This window comes from Capricornis sumatraensis, chromosome 1 (assembly GCF_032405125.1).
Source record: "Capricornis sumatraensis isolate serow.1 chromosome 1, serow.2, whole genome shotgun sequence".
In the NCBI taxonomy this organism is placed as follows: domain Eukaryota; kingdom Metazoa; phylum Chordata; class Mammalia; order Artiodactyla; family Bovidae; genus Capricornis; species Capricornis sumatraensis.
Window position 1 is genome coordinate 73778826 of NC_091069.1, and position 20346 is coordinate 73799171.

At 36.5% G+C, this 20346-nt stretch overlaps 1 protein-coding gene across 17 annotated transcripts in view; it reads left to right on the forward strand.

The window, feature by feature from the left end:
- NRXN1 (neurexin 1) overlaps positions 1 to 20346 on the forward strand; it is a 1215464-nt gene that overhangs the window by 620151 nt on the left and 574967 nt on the right. For all 17 annotated transcript variants that reach the window (XM_068971240.1, XM_068971223.1, XM_068971278.1 and 14 more), the window contains 2 exons: positions 5185 to 5358; positions 11314 to 11433. In XM_068971240.1, the coding sequence (XP_068827341.1) occupies positions 5185 to 5358; positions 11314 to 11433 (294 nt within the window). The remainder of the gene's footprint in view (positions 1 to 5184; positions 5359 to 11313; positions 11434 to 20346) is intronic.

Here is a 20346-nt window from a genome sequence, read left to right on the forward strand (position 1 = left end):
GACTTTTCTTATCCAACATTATTTACCGTGGTCCTTTTGAAAATTCTTCTTTTCTGGCCTATTCTGGCCTTTTGTGTTCTTCCTTGAATGCTGTTTTAATTTTGTCTTCCTGTGTATTTGTGATATTCCCCATGTTTGGTGTGTGCATTTATATCATCCTAAAGTAATGCATCCTATATTTTCTTTTGATCTAAACTCTTTCATAATATTCCAGCTTACAATCAATGGCCATAAAATCCTTCTATTTCTCTGATTTTATAAGGCACATTTAGCCTGAACCTTACAACCTGGCCCTTGGTATTCGCAGAATTTTTCTGTCTCAGTCTGTTTACATCAAATTAAAAGATATGCATTAAACAACTGTCCTGCTTTTGTTGCCAGGTTTAATGCTGCTAGGATTCAAATGGAGTATATCAAAGAATCCTCTCAAGCTGCTTCTTGGATAGTGCAAGGCACACTTCAAGTACACAAATGCCTCTAAACTAAGTCAAGGAAAATAAGACTTGTGTGTTGATATCTTACCACTCTAATTATACTAGAAACAAGGGGAGACCTTAGACTTCTTATTCTTCTGTATTTCTCAGTGCAGGTCAGCATAGAATGAGGTACACTGTTGATAGATAATTCGTACCACACACACCAGCACTGCCATACCAGTAGCAGTCATGTGCTGAGGACACTCTGTGCCCAGTGCTTACATGCATTCTCTGTGATTCTCACAGCCTGACAGGGTGGGCATTATTAACCCATTTCACAGATGAAAAATCTGACTCTTGAGAAAGTTGTATAACTTAATGTACCTACACTGAGGCAATCAGTAAATGGCAGAACCAGGGTCTGTAGCCAGATATAACTAAAAAGCTTGTGCACTATTTCCTGCTCGTTACTGCCCAGCTACTGGGAAACAGATACTTGTGGTATCATTTCAGGTCATTCTACAGATAATATTCTTGAGAGGGGACTGTTACACACACACCCTACACACATGCATTCCACACGAGTGCCAAAGATCAGGGCTTCTTGATATATATCTGGCTTTGTACATGTTCTTTGTATCTTCTTTTGCCCCAGCTCCATCATTTCCTTGTCAGTTCTGTGTATGGCCTACTTAAAGAATATTAATGAAAATCAACCAGTCTCTCATAGCTTGAAGAAAGAGTAAGAGCATAGCTTGAAGTCCATGGGAAACTGACTCTTACTAGATGTCCATCCTGGGTATCATTCACATGCTGGATCTTTAAAAACACCCAGCTTCCTTTCCATGCACAGGATTTTGCCTTCAAGATCCCATTAGCGCTAATGGGTCATTTTCCTTCCATCACCTTAAGGATCGAAAGGAGAACCTGCATCTTTGATGAACTGCTAATGCTACACAGGGCTCAAGCCACTTAAAGGTTTCCTTTGTTCTCTTCCTATGGAAACCCACCCGGGGACTTGAGACCACCATCTGCTATATGAAGAGTTTGTAAAGACTGTATTAAGTGGCAGTGCTAAGCACAGCTTCAGTAATGAAAATGATAATGAATCCCCTGCTTATAAAGCCAAACTCATCCACCTTACTTTGTCCGAGGCTTGTATCCTGCATGGCTTGAATCAATATTTTCTGCTCTCTAACAGCACAAGAGAAAGATTACTACTTCTCTTCAATAAGCTTTAAAAAGTTATTTGGGAAAGTGTGCTAACAGGAAAAAAGTAGGATATAGTAGGAAGTGGGGAATGGAAGTAAGTGCATTTTAGAATTAGCTCTCTCCCCTTGTGTTGCCTTGCCGTTCTTTCTTTTCTGATTCTTTTCTACATGACTTCAGTCCATCAGCTGACTGACAGTATTTAGTGCTCACTGTGCTTGTAGCCCAGTACTAGGCACCAAGGGAGAATTGAAAACAAAGACACAATCTCTATCCTCGCGGAGGTTATAGTCAGAAAGAGGAGGGGCTTCCCTGGCAGTCCCGTGGTTAAGACTCCAAGCTTCCAATATCGGGGACATGGGTTTGACCCCTGGTTGAGGAACCAAGATCCCGCATGCCATGTGGTACAGTCAAAAAATAAAATAAATTGAAAAGAAAGACGAAAATTGATTATCATATATGTAGCATCCCATACCTAATTTTTAGTGCTAAGTTCTACAGCCTGGAGCAGTGCCAAGAATTCTTCATTCAGCTACCACTGTTCTCTAATACCACATTCAGTAGGCCTAGAGGAAAACTGAAATTTCCTAACACATTTATTTCAATACATGAATGTAGGAAGTAGGTCCTTGCATTTGACATCTAACAGTATAAGTCAGTCCACTCTCTCAGATGAGCAACAAAGGTCACTTGTCTCTGTTTTTCTAGAACTCACCTTAGTTTCTGTTTGGAGCTCTGATTCTTTGAATTAGTGAAAATCTAACCTCAGGAACTTTTCCTTCCTTCATTTTCCTGGGATTATGTCTAGATTACTTGGAGGTGGAAGACTTCCACTGTACCAATATTGTGGGAATAGAGAGAGACTGCACAGGAGCTAGTCTCAAATAATCTGTACTCACAGCATAGGTGCCCACTGACTTTTTACTCACCATCTTTATTCTTTGTGTGCATAACCTCCTCAGTGTTAATCTCTCAGTCAAGTCTGACTCTTTGTAACCTCTAAGGACTGAAGCCTGCCAGGCTCCTCTGTCCATGGAATTCTCCAGGTAAGAATACTGGAGTGAGTTGCCATGCCCTCCTCCAGGGGATCTTCCTGACCCAGGGATCAAACCTGGGTCTTCTGCATTGCAAGAGGACTCTTTACTGTCTGCACCACTGGGGAAGCCCTCCTCAGACCAGCCCTTTTCTGCTCGTCCCTGGGCGACTCTGGGAATTGTTCTGTTGCTTCCACACCATGTGGGATAGGGAAAGCTCTGTGAGGCTCACTAAGCTCTCGGCATGTCTAAATCTACCCTGCAGCTATTTCTTCTCGAAGATTACACTGCTGCTTCTGGGTTCTCTTGCCACTGATCATTATTACTTTCCTCAGCTTACTTGAGGTTTTGACATCCACCAGACTCCAGTGTTCTTGCCTGGAGAATCCCAGGGACGGGGGAGCCTGGTGGGCTGTCGTCTATGGGGTCGCACAGAGTCGGACACGACTGAAGTGACTTAGCAGCAGACCTCACATCAGAACACTGCGGCTACTCTTTGCGACCCTATGGACTGCAGCCTACCAGGCTCTTCGTCCATGGGATTTTCCAGGCAAGAGTACTGCAGTGGGGTGCCATTGCCTTCTCCGCATCAGAACACTATGTCCTCTCTTTGGGAATGACTATGTTCACACTTCTTCTCCTCCAACTTTCTCTCCTGCTTACTCACATGAGGGACAGGAAAGCTTTACTCATCTCACGTAATTGCCATTATATTCTATTTCACTCCTTTAAAAGTCTTGAATTTTAAGGATCAAATATATAAGGACAACTTTATGTCTTTGGTTTCTGATCCATATCCCTTCTCTGAAGCAAGTAAAACACAATCACTTGAAATGTGGGAGAAAAGACTGAGAGAAAGGGAATGTGGAAGAAAAAATCATGTATTTCAAAGGTAGTATCCTATTTTAGACCCAAAGCATGGTATCCTTTAATATTAGGAATCTTGGCTAATAATCAATAGGTGTTTTCTTCTATTTAAGAAGTATCAGAAGTGAACATACCCAGTACCTTCAGTACAAATTATGGAGGCTCTCTGGCATCCTAGTTTAGTACTTGGAGCTTTAGTTAGTGGATCAGGGACCTAAGTTCTCAGTTTTTATGGCTCAGTGACTTTAAACAAGCTCAATTTACTCATCAGTACAACCCAGGAATATTCTATGTGTTGCTTTTTACCCTACTTACCAAGACAGCTTATTACTGTTTTGTGGATGGTGGCAGAAGACACAGTTTCTGGGTCAGACACAAAGGCTTTTATTACTCATGACTCAACAACCGGACTGAGCATCAGCACATAGTTCTTCTCACTCCCAAGTCTCCTGAAAATACAAATGCAATACAATACAAAGGGGCCCGGAAAACATTAAGAATGTAGGAGTTTTGTGTTACAGTGGGAGAAGGTATCAGGTGTCATGAGAGTTAAATAAAATGGTTAAGGTGAGACAGAAAATTCAAATGACAATGCAAACTCAGAGAAGTAGCTAAATAGAATATGTTACCAGGACTTAAAAATATGAGTAGTATATCAAGGAAATTTGTGGTGACCCTCCTTATGTTTTGCACTGGTTAAGTGTCTACTAGAGTCAGTCAGTTACATCTACTCAATGCTATCCAGATACGGTAATAGAAAGGAAATAGAATCAAACTTGGATTACAGTCTCTTTTTTTAAAGTAGTAGTTCATTACATTCAGAAGTCTCAAACCTAGAGACATGAAGATGAGAAAGCGAAGCAAAATGTCCCACTAGAAACTGAAATAAAATTGGGGAAACGTAATTGATGCCTTGTTAAATGATCACAGAACAGCTTAACGAATTCAAAGTGGTATACCTTTACCTAAAAATAAATACATAAATACTTGAAAAGGGGTGGAATATTCAGGTATATACAGTCTACTATGGGATTGAGTTGGTGAATAAGATAGGTACAAGCAAGGATAATAGATTTAAGCATAATAGAAAAGGCAATTTTAGACATTAAGATGTTTAGAATTTGTTGAGCTTCTAGTTAACAGAAAAGCCTAGAATGAGAATTCTAAGCAGAAGGTAGATTTGATAATAATAGCACCTTCTAACATCTACTACGTATTTTCATTCTGATACTCTCCATTATTTTATCTTTCAATCCTCACGCAGTCCTATAGGATGCACTTCATTGTTCCCATTTAAGAAATGAGGTTATTAACTACCAGAGAATTTTTTTTTAAAAAGTGCTCGAAGCCATGGAGTTGGTAAATGACGACTTAGATTTTAATTCAGGGGCCTCTTCATGGCCCATGTTTATTCCTTTTGGCCATACTATATTAATTAGTTTTCTGTGGAACTAGCTTCTAGAAATTTCTTCCAGTGCTGATGTATTAGTCAAACACTTCTGCTGTTTTGTACTTTTAAGAAAATAGTTATAAATTTTTATTAATTTTGAAAATTAACTGAATGAAAAATAAACCTTACTATTTATTTTTCCTGTCCTACTGTTGGTTAAAGTCAATGACAAGTTACTTTTGTGACCCAAATTTTTGTCTTCCCACAGGTGACTTGTATATAGGAGGCGTGGCCAAAGAAACATACAAATCATTGCCAAAGCTCGTCCATGCCAAGGAGGGCTTTCAAGGGTGCCTGGCATCGGTTGATCTAAATGGGCGGCTTCCAGACCTCATCTCAGATGCTCTTTTCTGCAATGGACAGATTGAGAGAGGATGTGAAGGTATTAGGTCTTCGTTATTACACTCAAAATAATTCTGATTCCACCTATAAATGAGAACAGATCTCTCTGGCCAGCAACATTTTCATTTCTGACAATTGGCCATATCTCTGTTTGAGGCTTAAAAAATCCTTATTCATTCCATACATCTTAAATTTTCTGGACAGTTTGCAAACCTACACTAATGCTCAATAAATTTAAAATGGGAGCTGTATCTATGGATCTTGATTTTTCTACCTCTTTGCATTCCATAGTTCATCTCATTAGTGTGCTAATCAGCTCTGCAATGCTTGCTTTATAGTATTTAATAGATACTCCATTTGAACTAGAAAAACATATTTATTCCAGCAAATGTTAATCAACTTGAGGCTAGTTTTTTTTTTTTAAATCTACATTCAATAAGACCCAACAAGAAAATAACATTCAGACATTCATTCTCAAATCACTATATGATTTGTGTCTACATGACAGCACAAGTGTCTCCCATATATTATGAGTTTGTTTTAGCAAAAATTGGTTTCTTCTGTTCCCCAAGGCTAATATTCTACACTTCAGAAGTGTGCTCAAGTATCTTTCTGTTCTTTTGTGTTCTTTATCAGACTAAGATCTGTAGGAGTACTTTTTGATTGCTGCTTTCATTTCAGATAATTTTCACTTCAACACCTCAGATTGTTTGAGCCATTTCTCCCTCCATAAATGCAATTTAATCACATTATCCTGAATTTTGTAGCTCTGAATGTGTTGCTGCTTCTCCTTTAATGTTGAATACAGTTTGGGCCATTTTGAAAATTTTAGATTCATAATGAAATTTCACATGGGAGAAATGAAGGAAGACATGTGAATTCCTGTTCCCCAGAAGCTAACGAATCATTTCTTCTCAGCCAAAATAATGCTATTAGGTTTAGCAACCACCTAAGCACATATACATTTTTTATTTGAAAATACTTTTTTTTCCCTCTTTGCGGCATATATTATCCTGAAAAGTCAGATGAAATTCAAACTGTTTAATCATGCCAGAGAATAAGGTTATTTAATTGAAATCTTTGATGAATTAATTTTTAATGTTTTACCATATTTCTTTATTTCATATTTTAGAATAACACTTTTGTAAAACAAAAAGAAACTATGTATTTTATTCTTTCATTAATTTATCAAAGGAAGTAAAATTGTTAAGTGAATAAATGGGAGACATAACTTTGATCCTTGGAGGTGATTTAATAAGTGAGAATATATGTATTTTTTTAAGTTACTACAAACTCTTCTGAAAAATTTTTCAAAAATAGGCCTTTCTACAAGTTGCTTGATGACTTCTCACCTATAAAGAGATGGTGGGAGCAGACAGAGACACATTCACAACTAAACATTCACAAGATGGAAAAACAGACACACACACATGACCTCCCACCACTGCCACATAATTGAGTGGGTGAGTGGGAGGCAAAACTAATGAGAAACATATTGAGAAAGTGTATTTACAATAAAATTTGGTGTTATTTTCCATCATAATCTAATGAGCAAATTGGTTAATATGATTGATTGGAATCCTCTTGAGTAATTGTAAACTATGGTTTGAACATCTGAAATCATTCAGTAGATTACATCATTGTTTCCTTCCTTACTTTATCTAGTTTGCTTTAATATCTGAGCTTTAATAATCCTCACCCTCTCTTAACCCCTTTTCCTTTATTTTTAGAATGTTGACATGTTCCTGCCTTCCTGCCTTAATACTTCCCTATTTTTTTTGCTCCAACATCAAGATTAACAGTTTTTAATTTAGGATTATTTCTGTTCTCTATGGTCCCTAGGAATAATCTCAGATGTGCCTGTCACGGGTGTAATTGATGATATACACATATTTTTCATGATCAGTTTCTAGATATTCCATGAATTATTTCTCTAAAGATGATTGTCTTAAGGGATTTTGAGTTTAAACTGCATCAAAATCACTAAACCCCATATTAATATTAACAGAAATAGTACAAATTTGACATCACTTAATGATATCTTCCCATGATTTTCCACCCAACAAGACCGACACATCTCTAAGCTTCTTTCATGTGAGAAGCCATTGGTTTTCTCACAATAATCACTTGCTGCCTCTCTCTCTAACTTATTTCAATGAGTACGAGTTGATTTTATTTACATGACACGTGTTAGCTTGCAGATGGAGTTTACATTGTCCTTTTCCCTTTACATTAATGTTTCTCAACTTGAGCAAGTATTAAACTCACCTGGAGACTTGTTAACACCCATGTCACCTGACAATACCCTTAAAGTTTCTGGTTTGGTAGATCTAGGATGGGACTCTAGAATTTATGTTTCTAGCAAGTCTCTAACTTATGCTGATGCTTTTGGTCTTACAACAAACTCTGAAAATTACTGCTTGGAAAGGTATTGAGCTGCTTAGATAAGAGAAAATAGAGACTGGCAGTGCACCAATAATCAGACTCAATTAAGCTCAATACTGAGTCAAGATAACTTCTGTACATGAAATCAGTGAAACAGCTTTTAGACACGTGCATTGACTCATAACCTTCAACTCTTAAACTGCATTATAAGCTCCAGAAATGCTTCATTATTAAAGCTACCATTGATCAAGCACTGATAACAATAAGTTTATATATATGCAATTTCATTTAATTCTCAAGACTCTAACAGCAAGGTATTATTGGATTATTTTAGAGGAGTAAATTGAGCCTTGAGGCTTTCCTGGAGACTCAGTGGTAAAGAATCTGCTTGCCAATACAGGAGATGCAGGTTCCATCCCTGGGTCAGGAAGAGCCCCTGGAGAAGAAAATGGCAATCTACTCCAGTATTCTTGCCTGGGAAAACCCATGGACAGAGGAGCCTGGCAGGCTATGGAGTTGCAAAACAGTCAGACATGACTTAGCGACTGAACTAAAAAACAATTTGAGCCTTATAGATGTAATGTGATCTTCCTAATGTCACACAGCAAGTATGTGGATGTGTAAGCTTTGTGCCCAAGTTTGTCTTATTTGAAATCCCAGACACCTAAGCACCTTTTTCTATTGTTTCTTTGGTTTCCAGACATTGTCATTTACCTTCACTTTCCTTTCCTTTTCAAAAATATCCTTATTTTCAAACACTTAGTATAAAAGTCTTTGTGGCTTGCTCCCAATTTTATTCAGTGATAAAATAAAAAGAACATTATAAAACTAAAAAGAAAAATTCAAGGCTTTGTCTTGTGCAAATGCCTGTCAGTGTTTAAATATTGTTCTAGAAGGTGAGTTCTTTGAAAAATGTGACTTGTCAGGCTTAGGCCTGAATTCTCTTGTAATACCTGAAAATATAAAAAACAGTTGTGATAATAAAAACATAATAATAAAGCATATCTTTATGCTCACATAAAGACTTGGCAGGCACTCAGAGTGTCTGCTGTACAATATGGAGAGGCAGGTTATTTTTCAAAATTGCAACTTTACCATTTTTAGAGTTTAGCATTATTTTGCAATTCTATTTCTGATAATTTTTACAAAAACTAAAAGATAAAAGCAAAAGCATGGCTCTTCGTCAGTTCTTGTTCCTGCACTTTCCTTCTGCTGAGCAAGTCAGGGGAATAGTATTATTGATAACACAGCCCCTGACCCAAGCTGGGCTTGTGCTCAGGAAGGACTGCACTAAGGAATACTGCTTTAAGATTTTTTTTTTTTTAACAACTGTTAATTATTTTCAGCCTTTAGTACCATGAAATAAAGATCTTACCTCTCACAGACTGGAAAAAACAACAAAAACTGAGCAATTTAGTGATCCTTGGTTCTTTGATATCATAAATGAGAAAAACTAACTATTATTATTATTAAAAGCAACAATTATTTTGTTATTATTACTATACTGATTATGATTATGATACAATTAGTAGTTACAATACTATGATTTCTAAATTTGTGAATATTCATATAGTTTAGGCTACATTCAATATATTTTATGAAGAATACCGTGACTCAGAATTTCTGATAAAAATATATTTGTAAGGAGGATGTTTAAAATTGGCATTTATAAAAACATCAGTTTGTACAAAATCTAATTACATATAACTCTCAGGTATTCACCAGAGCAGTTACCTCAAAGGCTATCAGTGTTAATAGCATCTAATTAGTCTGGTATCTATTTTTGTGTTTTCATAAAACCTAAAATTGTGTTTGTTAGAAAATATCTTCAGTTTATACTCTAAAGGTATTGAGATAGATGTTGTTCCCTTTCCACCCATCTCTAAGATAACCCTTATTAGTGAGGTTCTTCTGTAATAAATATTCACAGGGCAGTTTGTGAGAGTTGAAGACAGTTATAAAGGTAGGGAAAATATAGATGTAACTCTGAGACCTGTAAGCAATCAGTACCTAGTCTGGCAAAAGCAAAGACAAATACTCCACCTTGCAATCTTGTAAAGGAATTTTCTTGATGGGGAATTATATTGCAATTTGCTTCTTCCATTCTTTACTTTTTCTTTCATTTACTCTAAATGATGTTGTCTACATTTGGATAGTTTGGTGTCACTGTAAGGTCCAAGGGTTGGCAGAGAACGGCTGTCATTACAGTTTTAAACTTTAACTGCAATAGCAAGAGAAAAGACCCAGAGGGGGGAAAAAATAGAAAGGGTCTGATAATGACTATCGTATACATTGTATCTACACATGATAAGTGGGGCTGCATGCTTCAGCTAAGCAGTGCGGTCATTTTGGCAATGCATTCATATCTATCCAAGAGAGGAAAACATGCAAAAGCCCTCTTAATTTTCCTTCATTACATGTCATTGGCTCAATTAACCATTTTATGAATACATATGTAGTGAAATTCTAATCAATTATCACTTTCTCATTTTTGGCTTCTCTTAAGATTTATGGCTGTTAATTATTAATTTGTTTGCTCTACATAGCATTTCTCTCCCCCTTTACAGCAGCATGCTTTTTTGAATCTTCTGTGTTTGCCCATTTCAGTATTGCTTACTAACATTTAATATATTTTGCTTTTTTTTTTAATTTTGCTGACAAAGTTGCATTGATGAAAGCTGACTTGCAAGGTAGATAGCCCTGTGTGTATAAAACAAGACTGAAACCCCATAATACACAGTGGAAACCTCAAAATAACATATCTTATATTTTTGCAGTAACCATTATTTGGATATAGATTTAATTTTTTCCCTTCTTGAATGCTGTGTAAGAAATTTTCTTTTGTAGCATAGTTTGCATAAAGGCTTTCAGTCTTGAATATGTTTGTAGAGTGATTACATTTAGTGCTTTGATCATTCTTTTTAGTTCTTTGTTTTTCAGTGTTCTAGTTATGATTCTTTAGAAATAGACTAGCATTCTTTTTCTTGTATGTTAAATGGGGGCATGTCATTTACACAGTTTTTAATTTTATGTTTGATTGCATGAAATTGTTAAAGCATGTGAACTGATACTTGCCAACATACCTATCCAAAACACCAACAGTCATAACTTTATTCATAGTTTCTGCAGGAAAACTTCTAGTAACTTGCAGGACATTTTTGTACAACTCTCTTCAGTTTTTTTTTTTTTTGCCAATCTTTATCTCAGTTTCATAAAAGTTGTAATCTCCATCTCTCATGGTGTCTCTCCCCATTGGTCAGAAGTTAAGGAGATCCATGCATTTTTCTAAAATCCAAACAGTGAGAGAGAGTTATTGAAGATGGAATGAGATTACCTGCTACCATGATCATACCGGAAGCTATGTGCTTGCTTTTACTATTTGTTGGTTTAGTTTACTATTATAACGTATTTTGTCCTATATTTGAAATTCCAGAAAACCTTCATATGACAGCTTCTCTGTTCCTAATTCAGGTGTGTGAACTAGAACTTTCCAGACTAGTTTGGTCGTGTAATTTGAGGTGTTGGCAACTACTGTGTGTGACCTTGCTCATGTGTAACACATTTTTTGATTTTTTTAAAGAACCCAAGTTTCTTTTGGATTGTTTTTCAGGGCCTAGCACAACCTGCCAGGAAGACTCGTGTTCCAACCAAGGTGTGTGCTTGCAGCAGTGGGATGGCTTCAGCTGTGACTGTAGCATGACTTCCTTCAGCGGACCGCTCTGCAATGACCGTAAGTACCTGCGTGTGTACTGATGCTTGTCTTTGCTTCCAGATACTATTTGATACCCCAGTCTCAAGCTAAGAGTCTTTATATTATTTATGAATAAGTAAATGGTTATAACCAGGAGAAGCATTTGATCCTACAGAAAGGACAGTTTTAAAATACTAAAGTATTGATCAAAGATGCCATTCGCCAAAATCTGTGATAATGGTTGATTGTTTGGTCTTTGACTCTTTGTTGGAATTTTTTGAACTGCTAGTGGATACCTTGTTGAAAATAATTTTTTCCTTTGTTTCATATGACACTTCTTCCCTAATTCTTGAAAGAGCCTTCATGTTGCTTTCTATTAAATAATATTTAATTTCATAAGATTATATCTTGAGAGCTGGAATTTTATTTTTCTCTCTCTCTGCATCTTTTCAAGCCCACACTATCTTTTAAGTTAACAGACAGTATGTTTAAACTTTGTCCTTCAACTATTCTCCCTTATAATTTGGCCACTTGTGTTTGTGTTTTTTCCCCTTCAGTCTCACAATATAAGCATGGTAAAGAAACACAGCATTCACAATATATTATGGAATATCTGTGAAAACCTAATTTATGTGATAGCAGTCTGAATTTTGAGACCAAACTAACTGGCATATGGGATGAAGTTCTGCTTCTTAACTTTCCAATAGGTACTGCTTTACAGTACTTCATCAATATGATGAAAGGGTTTCCTACAAATCATGGCATTCTGCTCTATTGAGAAAATATATCTGACAAAGCCTTCTGTTGTAAAATAGAGTTCCATACTTATATTGTAAATGCTACTACATTTTAGAAAAGCTCTAGGATGGGATGATGGGAGAGCAAGTGAGATGACTGAAGGTTTGGGCTTCCAAGTTAAAGCTGAGCTTGAGTATGGATTTAAAGAAAGACTAGAGTTTGTTCATTTTGACCTTTATATATTTGAGACTGTTCATGTCAGTAGATATGTGTATGTGTTGAAGATGGAGTCAAACTAAAATATGTTATTGAACTGAGTTGTTGTAACCTAGCAGTATAGCACAATTTCCTAGCCATTTTTACGTCTCCTATCTGACAGTGAATATAGGAAGAACAACCAACTAATGCAAAGTAAACAATGCTTGGAGGAGGCATGTAAAGATCACACCACAACAGAACTATTTGGTCTTCATCCTACCAGTGACTCCTTCAATTACAAGAATGACAAGAACCTTGAAGCCACAAGCATATATACTAACCATTACACATTTGCAAATACTGTATTTCTAAAAATCACATCACTCCTACAAACATTAAGCCACACTTGGAGTTATATAAATAGCCTTATGTAAAGACTCAATAATTACTTATATGTATCTAGAGCAAAGCAAATCAAAGAATCTATATATCCTTTTAATAAACACATGTTTAGATATAGATAGAACAGTAACTTCTTGCAGTTGCTCCTGCCCCAGAGAAAATGAAACCAGCTTACTTTCAAGGACAAACAGAAGACTGATAATTTGCTATGATTTCATTATGACAGTTTTAAAACACTAAATATGATCCTGACATGTGTAGCTGAGTGCTTTTTTTCCTTTTTTTTGCATGGAACCATTTTGCATTTTGCCAAAGAATTTATCTGCCAAATTTTGTGCTTAGTTTCCATGTTTTACACCATGGTTGTCTCTTGGTTGTGTCAGATTGTATATCCTCTTATATGAGTTAAGTATAAAGAATTTCATTTTCCCTGTTTATCTGCTAGTTGCTGCTGCTGTTAGTCGCTCAGCCATGTCTGACTCTTTGCAGCACCATGAACTGTAGTCTGCCAGGCTTCTCTGTCCATGGCATTTCCCAGGCAAGAATACTGAAGTGGGTTGTTGTTTCTGTCTCCAATGTATTTGCTAGACATTTCCTAAAGGAATATCAAGATCCTTCCTTAAGTATCTTGCTGTCTTCAGATCATTTTTTACAGAAAATTATTTGAATGCTGCTCTTGGGTGATAGTAGTGGTGATGACAATGATAAGGCCATTTGTTATTTTCTTGTAAATAAGGTAACTGTCATTCAATAAATAGGTCTCCTGATATGCCTTTTGCACACATCAGCATTAAAATTACTTTGGAGGGCTCTCAGAATACATGCATTTTGATTAAATCATTACCTCTTTGTGGGTTTTCTGGGAATGTGAAGTAGTTTTCCTGGTTTATACATTGGTGTTTTGGTGGTGAGGCTATGTAGGCACAGATCAATATTTAAAAGCAAATCTCATTTTCATATCAATTTGTAGAAGTTGTCACAATTGTACAATAGTGACAGTTACCTTGAAGATATGCAATTAACAAGCAATAAATGTGGTATGTCGCAGTTTCTTCACTCTTTAAACTGATCAAAATAAACCTTATCTCTATATCTCAGTGCTTTTCTTTAAGTTGTACACATAAGCCAAGTGTGATTCCATTTTAACAAGCTCCTTTTCTGTATAGAGGATGACTTTTAACTTTTAAATAAAGCAAAATATGACATTTTTTTTCTTAATGAAATTTTCTTCTCCAGTTTAGATATTTATCCTTAATTTCTGTGACTGTAGCTGTCAACTACATGGAAAACAAATAAATTTAAAAGAAAAAGAATAGAAAATAGAAACAAAACTATTTTTTAAGGAAAGAGAAAGAACATAGCACATTGCAAATGAGATTCCCCTACTCCAATCCCCCACAGACCTTCTAAATGTCATCTCTCTGATAAGTTTCGTAGAGTTAGAATAACTAGAAAAATTTATTTATGTTAGCCTGGAGACATAATTAACAATGGGATGATGGGAATACTTTTTCCCCTTGTAAGTGTAATCTTGGATAAATCATACTAATTAATGAAGTTAAAGGAATCTTTCAAAAAAAGTAGTACTTAGGCTAAGTGGTGCCAAAGGCTATTTTTAAAGAAAAGTGTTTGTGAAACCCTATCTTTCCTGGAAAGTTGCCATCTAAATAACCTACTCAATTGACAAAAGTAATTGCTCTGAGGGTGTATGTGTTTGTCCATGTGTGTAGGGTACCGCATGTAACTCCTTGATTCTTCCATATCTATACCATATTTTAGGTCCCCAATATAATTTTTCTGGCTCATTGTAGCAATATCCTGGCTGAGTTTCCCCCTTTTAATCCCTTCCTCATCTAGTCCATTCTATGCCTCCTTACAGTCTTGTTCTTTCTTCCTGTTCTCCCTAGTTTAAATATCGCCAGTTCTTCCTGACTCTCCTAACAGAGAAAATGCTTTCCCCCCTTTGACCTCTATAGAACTTTGTTTATGCTATTTTATCAGCCATCACTTTCTACCTTATAGTTACTTATATTTGGTCTTATCTCCCAGGAACAGTAATTCTTTTTTTTGGGTGGGAGGTGTGATCAGCCCAATGTTTTGCACCTATGTGCATGTTGCGTGTTACATGTACTGGTGATAGTAGTAACTCACTAAATCAATGTTGACTAGATGCATGAATTTTTCATAAGGCTTTCTAGTATGTCCTCAGTGGCTGACAGTACTCTCCAAATTCATCAGTTTGGAGTTCATGAACCTCCATGGTCTGACCCTAGGTTTCATTTTTTATTCTTATCTATTGCAAAAGGCCTTGTCCATATGGCATGTTAACTGCCAGTTAACCCACAGTTTTGAGCAACATTACACTTTTCCCATTTCTTCACCATTGCTTATGCTAATTTCTCCTCCTAGAGAATGTACCCATTCCACCTAAAATGCATTCCTTTCACTATATCTGCTTGAAGAAATGTAATTTCATGTTTTAATCTTTGCCTAAACTGTTTCATCTCATGAAAACTTCCAGGTCCTCTGAGCTGGGTCTGCTTTCCCTGTCCTGAAATCTTAGAGCAACTGTTTTTTGCACTTATCGCGTGTGTTTGTGAACTTTCTCTTGGATATAACTGCTTTCTGAGTGCATGCTGCATGCCAGATGTGTGTTGAGAGTTTACATTCACTGCATTAAATCTGCATATCACCTATTCATGCTTGTGTGCGCATCCACACCATCATCAGACCACCGTGCTACAATAATCCTTTTCTGTATCTTCCCTGTGGTTCAGAATAGAACGTAACCACACTAGCTAATTTAATGTCAGATTGGGGAAGATGAATATGGCTATGATCACACGGAAAATAGCGAACATAATAACACTGTCACATTACATTAGTGTAGAAATGTTGTGTGCCAAATTACAGTTCAGCTTCAGTAGTGCCTGTTACCATGAGGGATTAATACATCATAGTGCTATTATTTTGGTGCTAGGAGGGTGTGAGCACTGCCATTAAAAGACTATTTTCAGAATTCTAAACTTTGCCAAAAGAAAATCTTTCTGATAGTAATTTGTCGTATGTATTGTATGAGAATTAGAATTGTTCATTGAAAGATAAGAATGGAAAACATTTGACTGTGACTTGTTACCATGATATTTTAAAATATCTTCAGATTTGTTTCTCACCTTCTTTTGTTCTTTGAAAAGAAAATCTAATACCCAGCATCTGAGCATCAATATCAGAATTACTGTAAATGAATCATAACATCTATAAAAATAACTTGAATCAAAGTGACATTATTTCTCTCCCATGTAAAGCTGCCAGTAGTATTCAGCTGTGAGCTGATTTGCTACTGATGTCATTTATGGCTGAATAAAATTTAGCAATTAGCTGTGTCCACAACCAGATCCTCATTGTGAGTATGATGAATCTTATTAACCTTGAATCATTCAAGCATTTCTATAATAAATGGCAGCCCTGAACTTGTTGAAAGCAATTCATAAGTAATATTTACTGATAATGCTTTAGAAAAACTATCTAGGGCCAGACCTGTATTAGGTTAAACCATAAAGGATTAAAATATTGTTCATACTGAGTCAGAAAATGCAATAAAAGACAGAACAGGAAGCAAAATGTATGATAGAGAAATGTATTGTATAGTAGAAGTGCTATCTTCTGCTACTTTATATAAATTTATCTTTGTTCTTCTGGTTGGTAATAGACATCATAAAAGTAAATGCATAAAAAGAAGCATTAGTCTCTCTTCATATTGCAATTGGGTGATCAAATGACAGCTTTAAGTTGTATCTATATAAGAAAATTTAAGTGGGAAGAAAAGCCCCAAACAGTAGAGTGTAGAATATTTCTGTATTTAAATTACCCAGATTGATTCCCTATATTTTTCAGCAGCTGAATGATCCATGATTCTAAGAAGCCTTTTTGCTCTGCATAACTGGTGCCAATTTGGCCCCAGAAGTCAAAAAAGAAGGTCTAATTGTTATTGTTGTTGTTTGGTTTGTTTCTTTGTTTTTTTACCTTGGCTGAAAGTGAAATGAAAGTAAAAGTCGCTCAGTTGTGTCTGACTCTTTGCAACCCCATGAGTCCATGGAATTCTCCAGGCCAGAATACTAGAGTGAGTAGCCTTTCCCTTCTCTAGGGGATCTTCCTAATGCAGGGATCAAAGCCAGGTCTCCCTCATTGCAGGCGAATTATTTACCAACTGAACTATCCGGGAGGCCTGTTACCTCTGCTAGTACTCTCTAAATTTTCTGGCTTGCTTAAAAATCTGACTTTGTGGACCTTGATTTGGCTCCTACATGGATGCTCTCCATTACAGGCCTTCTATAAATGTGAAGGTGGCCTTTGATGTGGTAAAGCTGTCATGTCCCACCAGAACCCACTGGATCTCCGCTCCATGGACGGAAGTTTTCACCAGTCACCTTTGTTAACTGTCCTTAAGGGTTTATGTGATTTGGGTTCTCACTCGGTGCTATTCCAGAGAATTCTGTGACCCTAGTCTTTGTCTGAATAATTTTCTTTTTGTGTGAGTGCATTTTGCTCAGGCTTCTGACTTTGCTGTTCAGTAGAGCAACACAGTGGGTGCAGAGTCTAGGCTCGGGTGGGAGACTGCTTGAATCTGAGGTGCTCATTTCAAACTTAATTTCTTTGGGTTTTACTTTGGATTTTGCTTCCTTAGAATTGATGCACTAAAAACCCTTGTGAACAAACCAAAGATTTGTCATGGCAAATTCTCATAAACCTGTAGATACCGAATAATTATAAGCAATGAACAGTTTAATACTTGTTTACTCACCAAGAAAGTCTGTGAAGAGAGTAAAATGTTAGATAATTTTCCAACTTTATGGAATCTGATTATTGTAGGTAACTTTTGAAAGGAGTATAAGATTAAAAAGAATAAGTTGAGTCACTGGAAAAGACCCTGATGCTGGGAAAGATTGAAGGCAGGAGGAGAAGGGGATGATATGGTTGCATGATATGGTTGAATATGGTTGGATATGGATCACTGACTCAATGGACATGAGTCTGAGTAAACTCTGGGAGTTAGTGATAGACAGGGAGGCCTGGCATGCTATAGTCCATGGGTTTGCAAAGAGTCAGACACAACTGAGTGACTGAACTGAACTGAAATTGTGAAGTAGATATTTGATTTAAAAAATGAATAAAATTTTCATTGAATTTGGAAGGAAGTGGTTGGATCAGGCATAAGTTGTTTATGTAGTTTGTTCTTATGAATATATCTAAGTGCATAAGAAGAACTACAAAATATTTTTATGTGGATCACACCAACATATTTTAATGTGAATCATATAATAAGTAGCATATGCATATGATTTATATATTATAAACCTGTCTTTTCAGTATTCACAGGACATTATTTTCACTTTATAAGTGAGGCTATCGAGGCTTTGGCGGTTTAAATATCTTCTTCATGCTAAAATGGCTAGTAATTTTCACAGAGAAAGTTTGAATGTAAGTTTGTCTAACTTCAAGCTCATATTCTTACTTGCACCTACAATGCTCCCCAGAAAGGGATAGATTCTGAAATTCCCCAGATGCAAAATTCCCCAGAGAAGTTGGTAATGACTGATACTTAACATTGTAATTTTTTTTCCAACCTCATCAGACTCTTGATTCTTACATATAATGTTAAGCATTGTGTTGCATGAAACATGCTCTTCTCCTTAACTTTTCACTTCTGCTTCTAAAGACGAGTTAAAAAATCATAGCTGTTTAAAGCCTACTGTCATTAACTTTCAGTTCTGTTATAAAAAGATACTGATTATGAAATAGAGATGGGAATTTTCTGTGATGTTTCCGTGACAGCCTGGGTTTCTCAAAAATAATAATTTAATACTTGATAATAAAGTCAGGCAAAATACTTCCCAAGCTTATTTTCTTTGAATCAGAGTCACAATGTATATTATGGGAAAGGAGGAGCAAAAATTCAGAATTGTGTTGATCACTGCATAGGTACCAAGTGTTTGATGATGTTGATTACATCTAAGGTTTCTCTTTATGTGGTGTTAAAGTGGAAGGGAGGAAAAAAAAATGAAGTCAGAGGTTAGCAGCGTGGTCTTTTAAGATCTTTGAATGATTCACAAGGATGACATGAGAGAATGCATGAAGCCCAAACCATGGAAAGTGCTTACAGGATTAGTAGTCAAGACCAAAGCCTGCTTGTATTTGTAGGAAAGAGAAAGAAAGATTCCAAGGAAGTGTGCAGAGTAGGTCATGATAAAAATAATGCTGTGCTTGCTTTAACGAATAATTTTAGTTGTAGGGAAAAAAATATTACCATGAAGAAAGTGCACCTAATCCAGCAATCCTTTTTCCTTCCCGGAACAAAGTATTCTGTTTCTTTAATGAGATTTACTGTGGCAATTAAAACGTGTAGGGACCTTTTATGGGGAGAAGTTATGGTCTGCTCTGTAGCTTGGTGCTGTTATACATTGTTACTTCTCTGGTAGCATTCTCCAGCAGCATAAAGTACAAAGGTGGTTTCTAGCTCTAGGTATTTTGGAGTATATGATTTTAATGACCCTAATGATCTAGATTCACATCTCTCAGAAAATGGCCTGTAGAGCCTGAGGCTTAATCTCCCCAGGATTTGGTAGATAGGAAGGTACAAAGGTGTTTCTTAACTTGAAATGGTTTCAGAATGAAACAAGTTTCATTAAAGGATGAGTGGAGAGATGTAGAAGGATGTTTAAAAAAAAAATGGGTCGTGAACAGGGAGGAGGCTGTGTTTGACAGAGACAGTGGAAACTGTTTACGTAGGTGTGAACATGCTTCTTATAAATGTATAACATATGACCCTTTAGGGAGAGAAACAGATGGAGTATGTAGCGGAAAGTAAAGAATGCATTTTGCTGGGTTTCTTCACTCAAATGGTGCAGGGTGTGTTTTAATATTTGGCATCTCCTGTTGGGAACCTTTCAAGGTCTCATCTGGATTCCAGCAGCTCAGGACAACACTGACATTGGGAATAGTGCTGGCTAAAAGCACGCCTTTGAATATGATTGCAAAACTTATCCGGTCATGACTTGATGCATAAATATCCCAGCTGTGTTTCTATGTCAAATCCTTGATGATCCCTCAAATGCCCATGAAGGAGTCCAGAATGAAGGATCTGGATTCATGCAGTCAGCACACCCTCAGAGTAAATCTGTGTTCTGAAACTGTGGGGTCCATCTTCCATGGCATCCATCGCACATCTGTTCTCCAAGGTCCTATTCAGGACAAGTGCTCCATCTTACTAAATTAAAAACAGAACAGTGTCAGAGAAATATCATTTCCTCTCAGCCGCAGGAGATATCACAGAAGTAATTAAACTGGAGTTTGGTGTGTCAGGCACATTCCTTTTATTGACAGTGACAATAATTCTGTAAATCAGAACTTGGAAGCCTTTTTTTCAGTGTTGTTGAAGTGCGAAAGATGAAAACCTAAGGTTCTTAAAATTAAATCCCATGAAACTAAAATTGATCTACGGAGTACAGTATGAGAGGCTGCTATCTGAGTTGTGAAAGCAGTCTCGCTTCCGGAATTCAGTGCCTGCAAGGTATGTGATTATGATGATGATTACATATATTTTAACGCTGAGTCCCT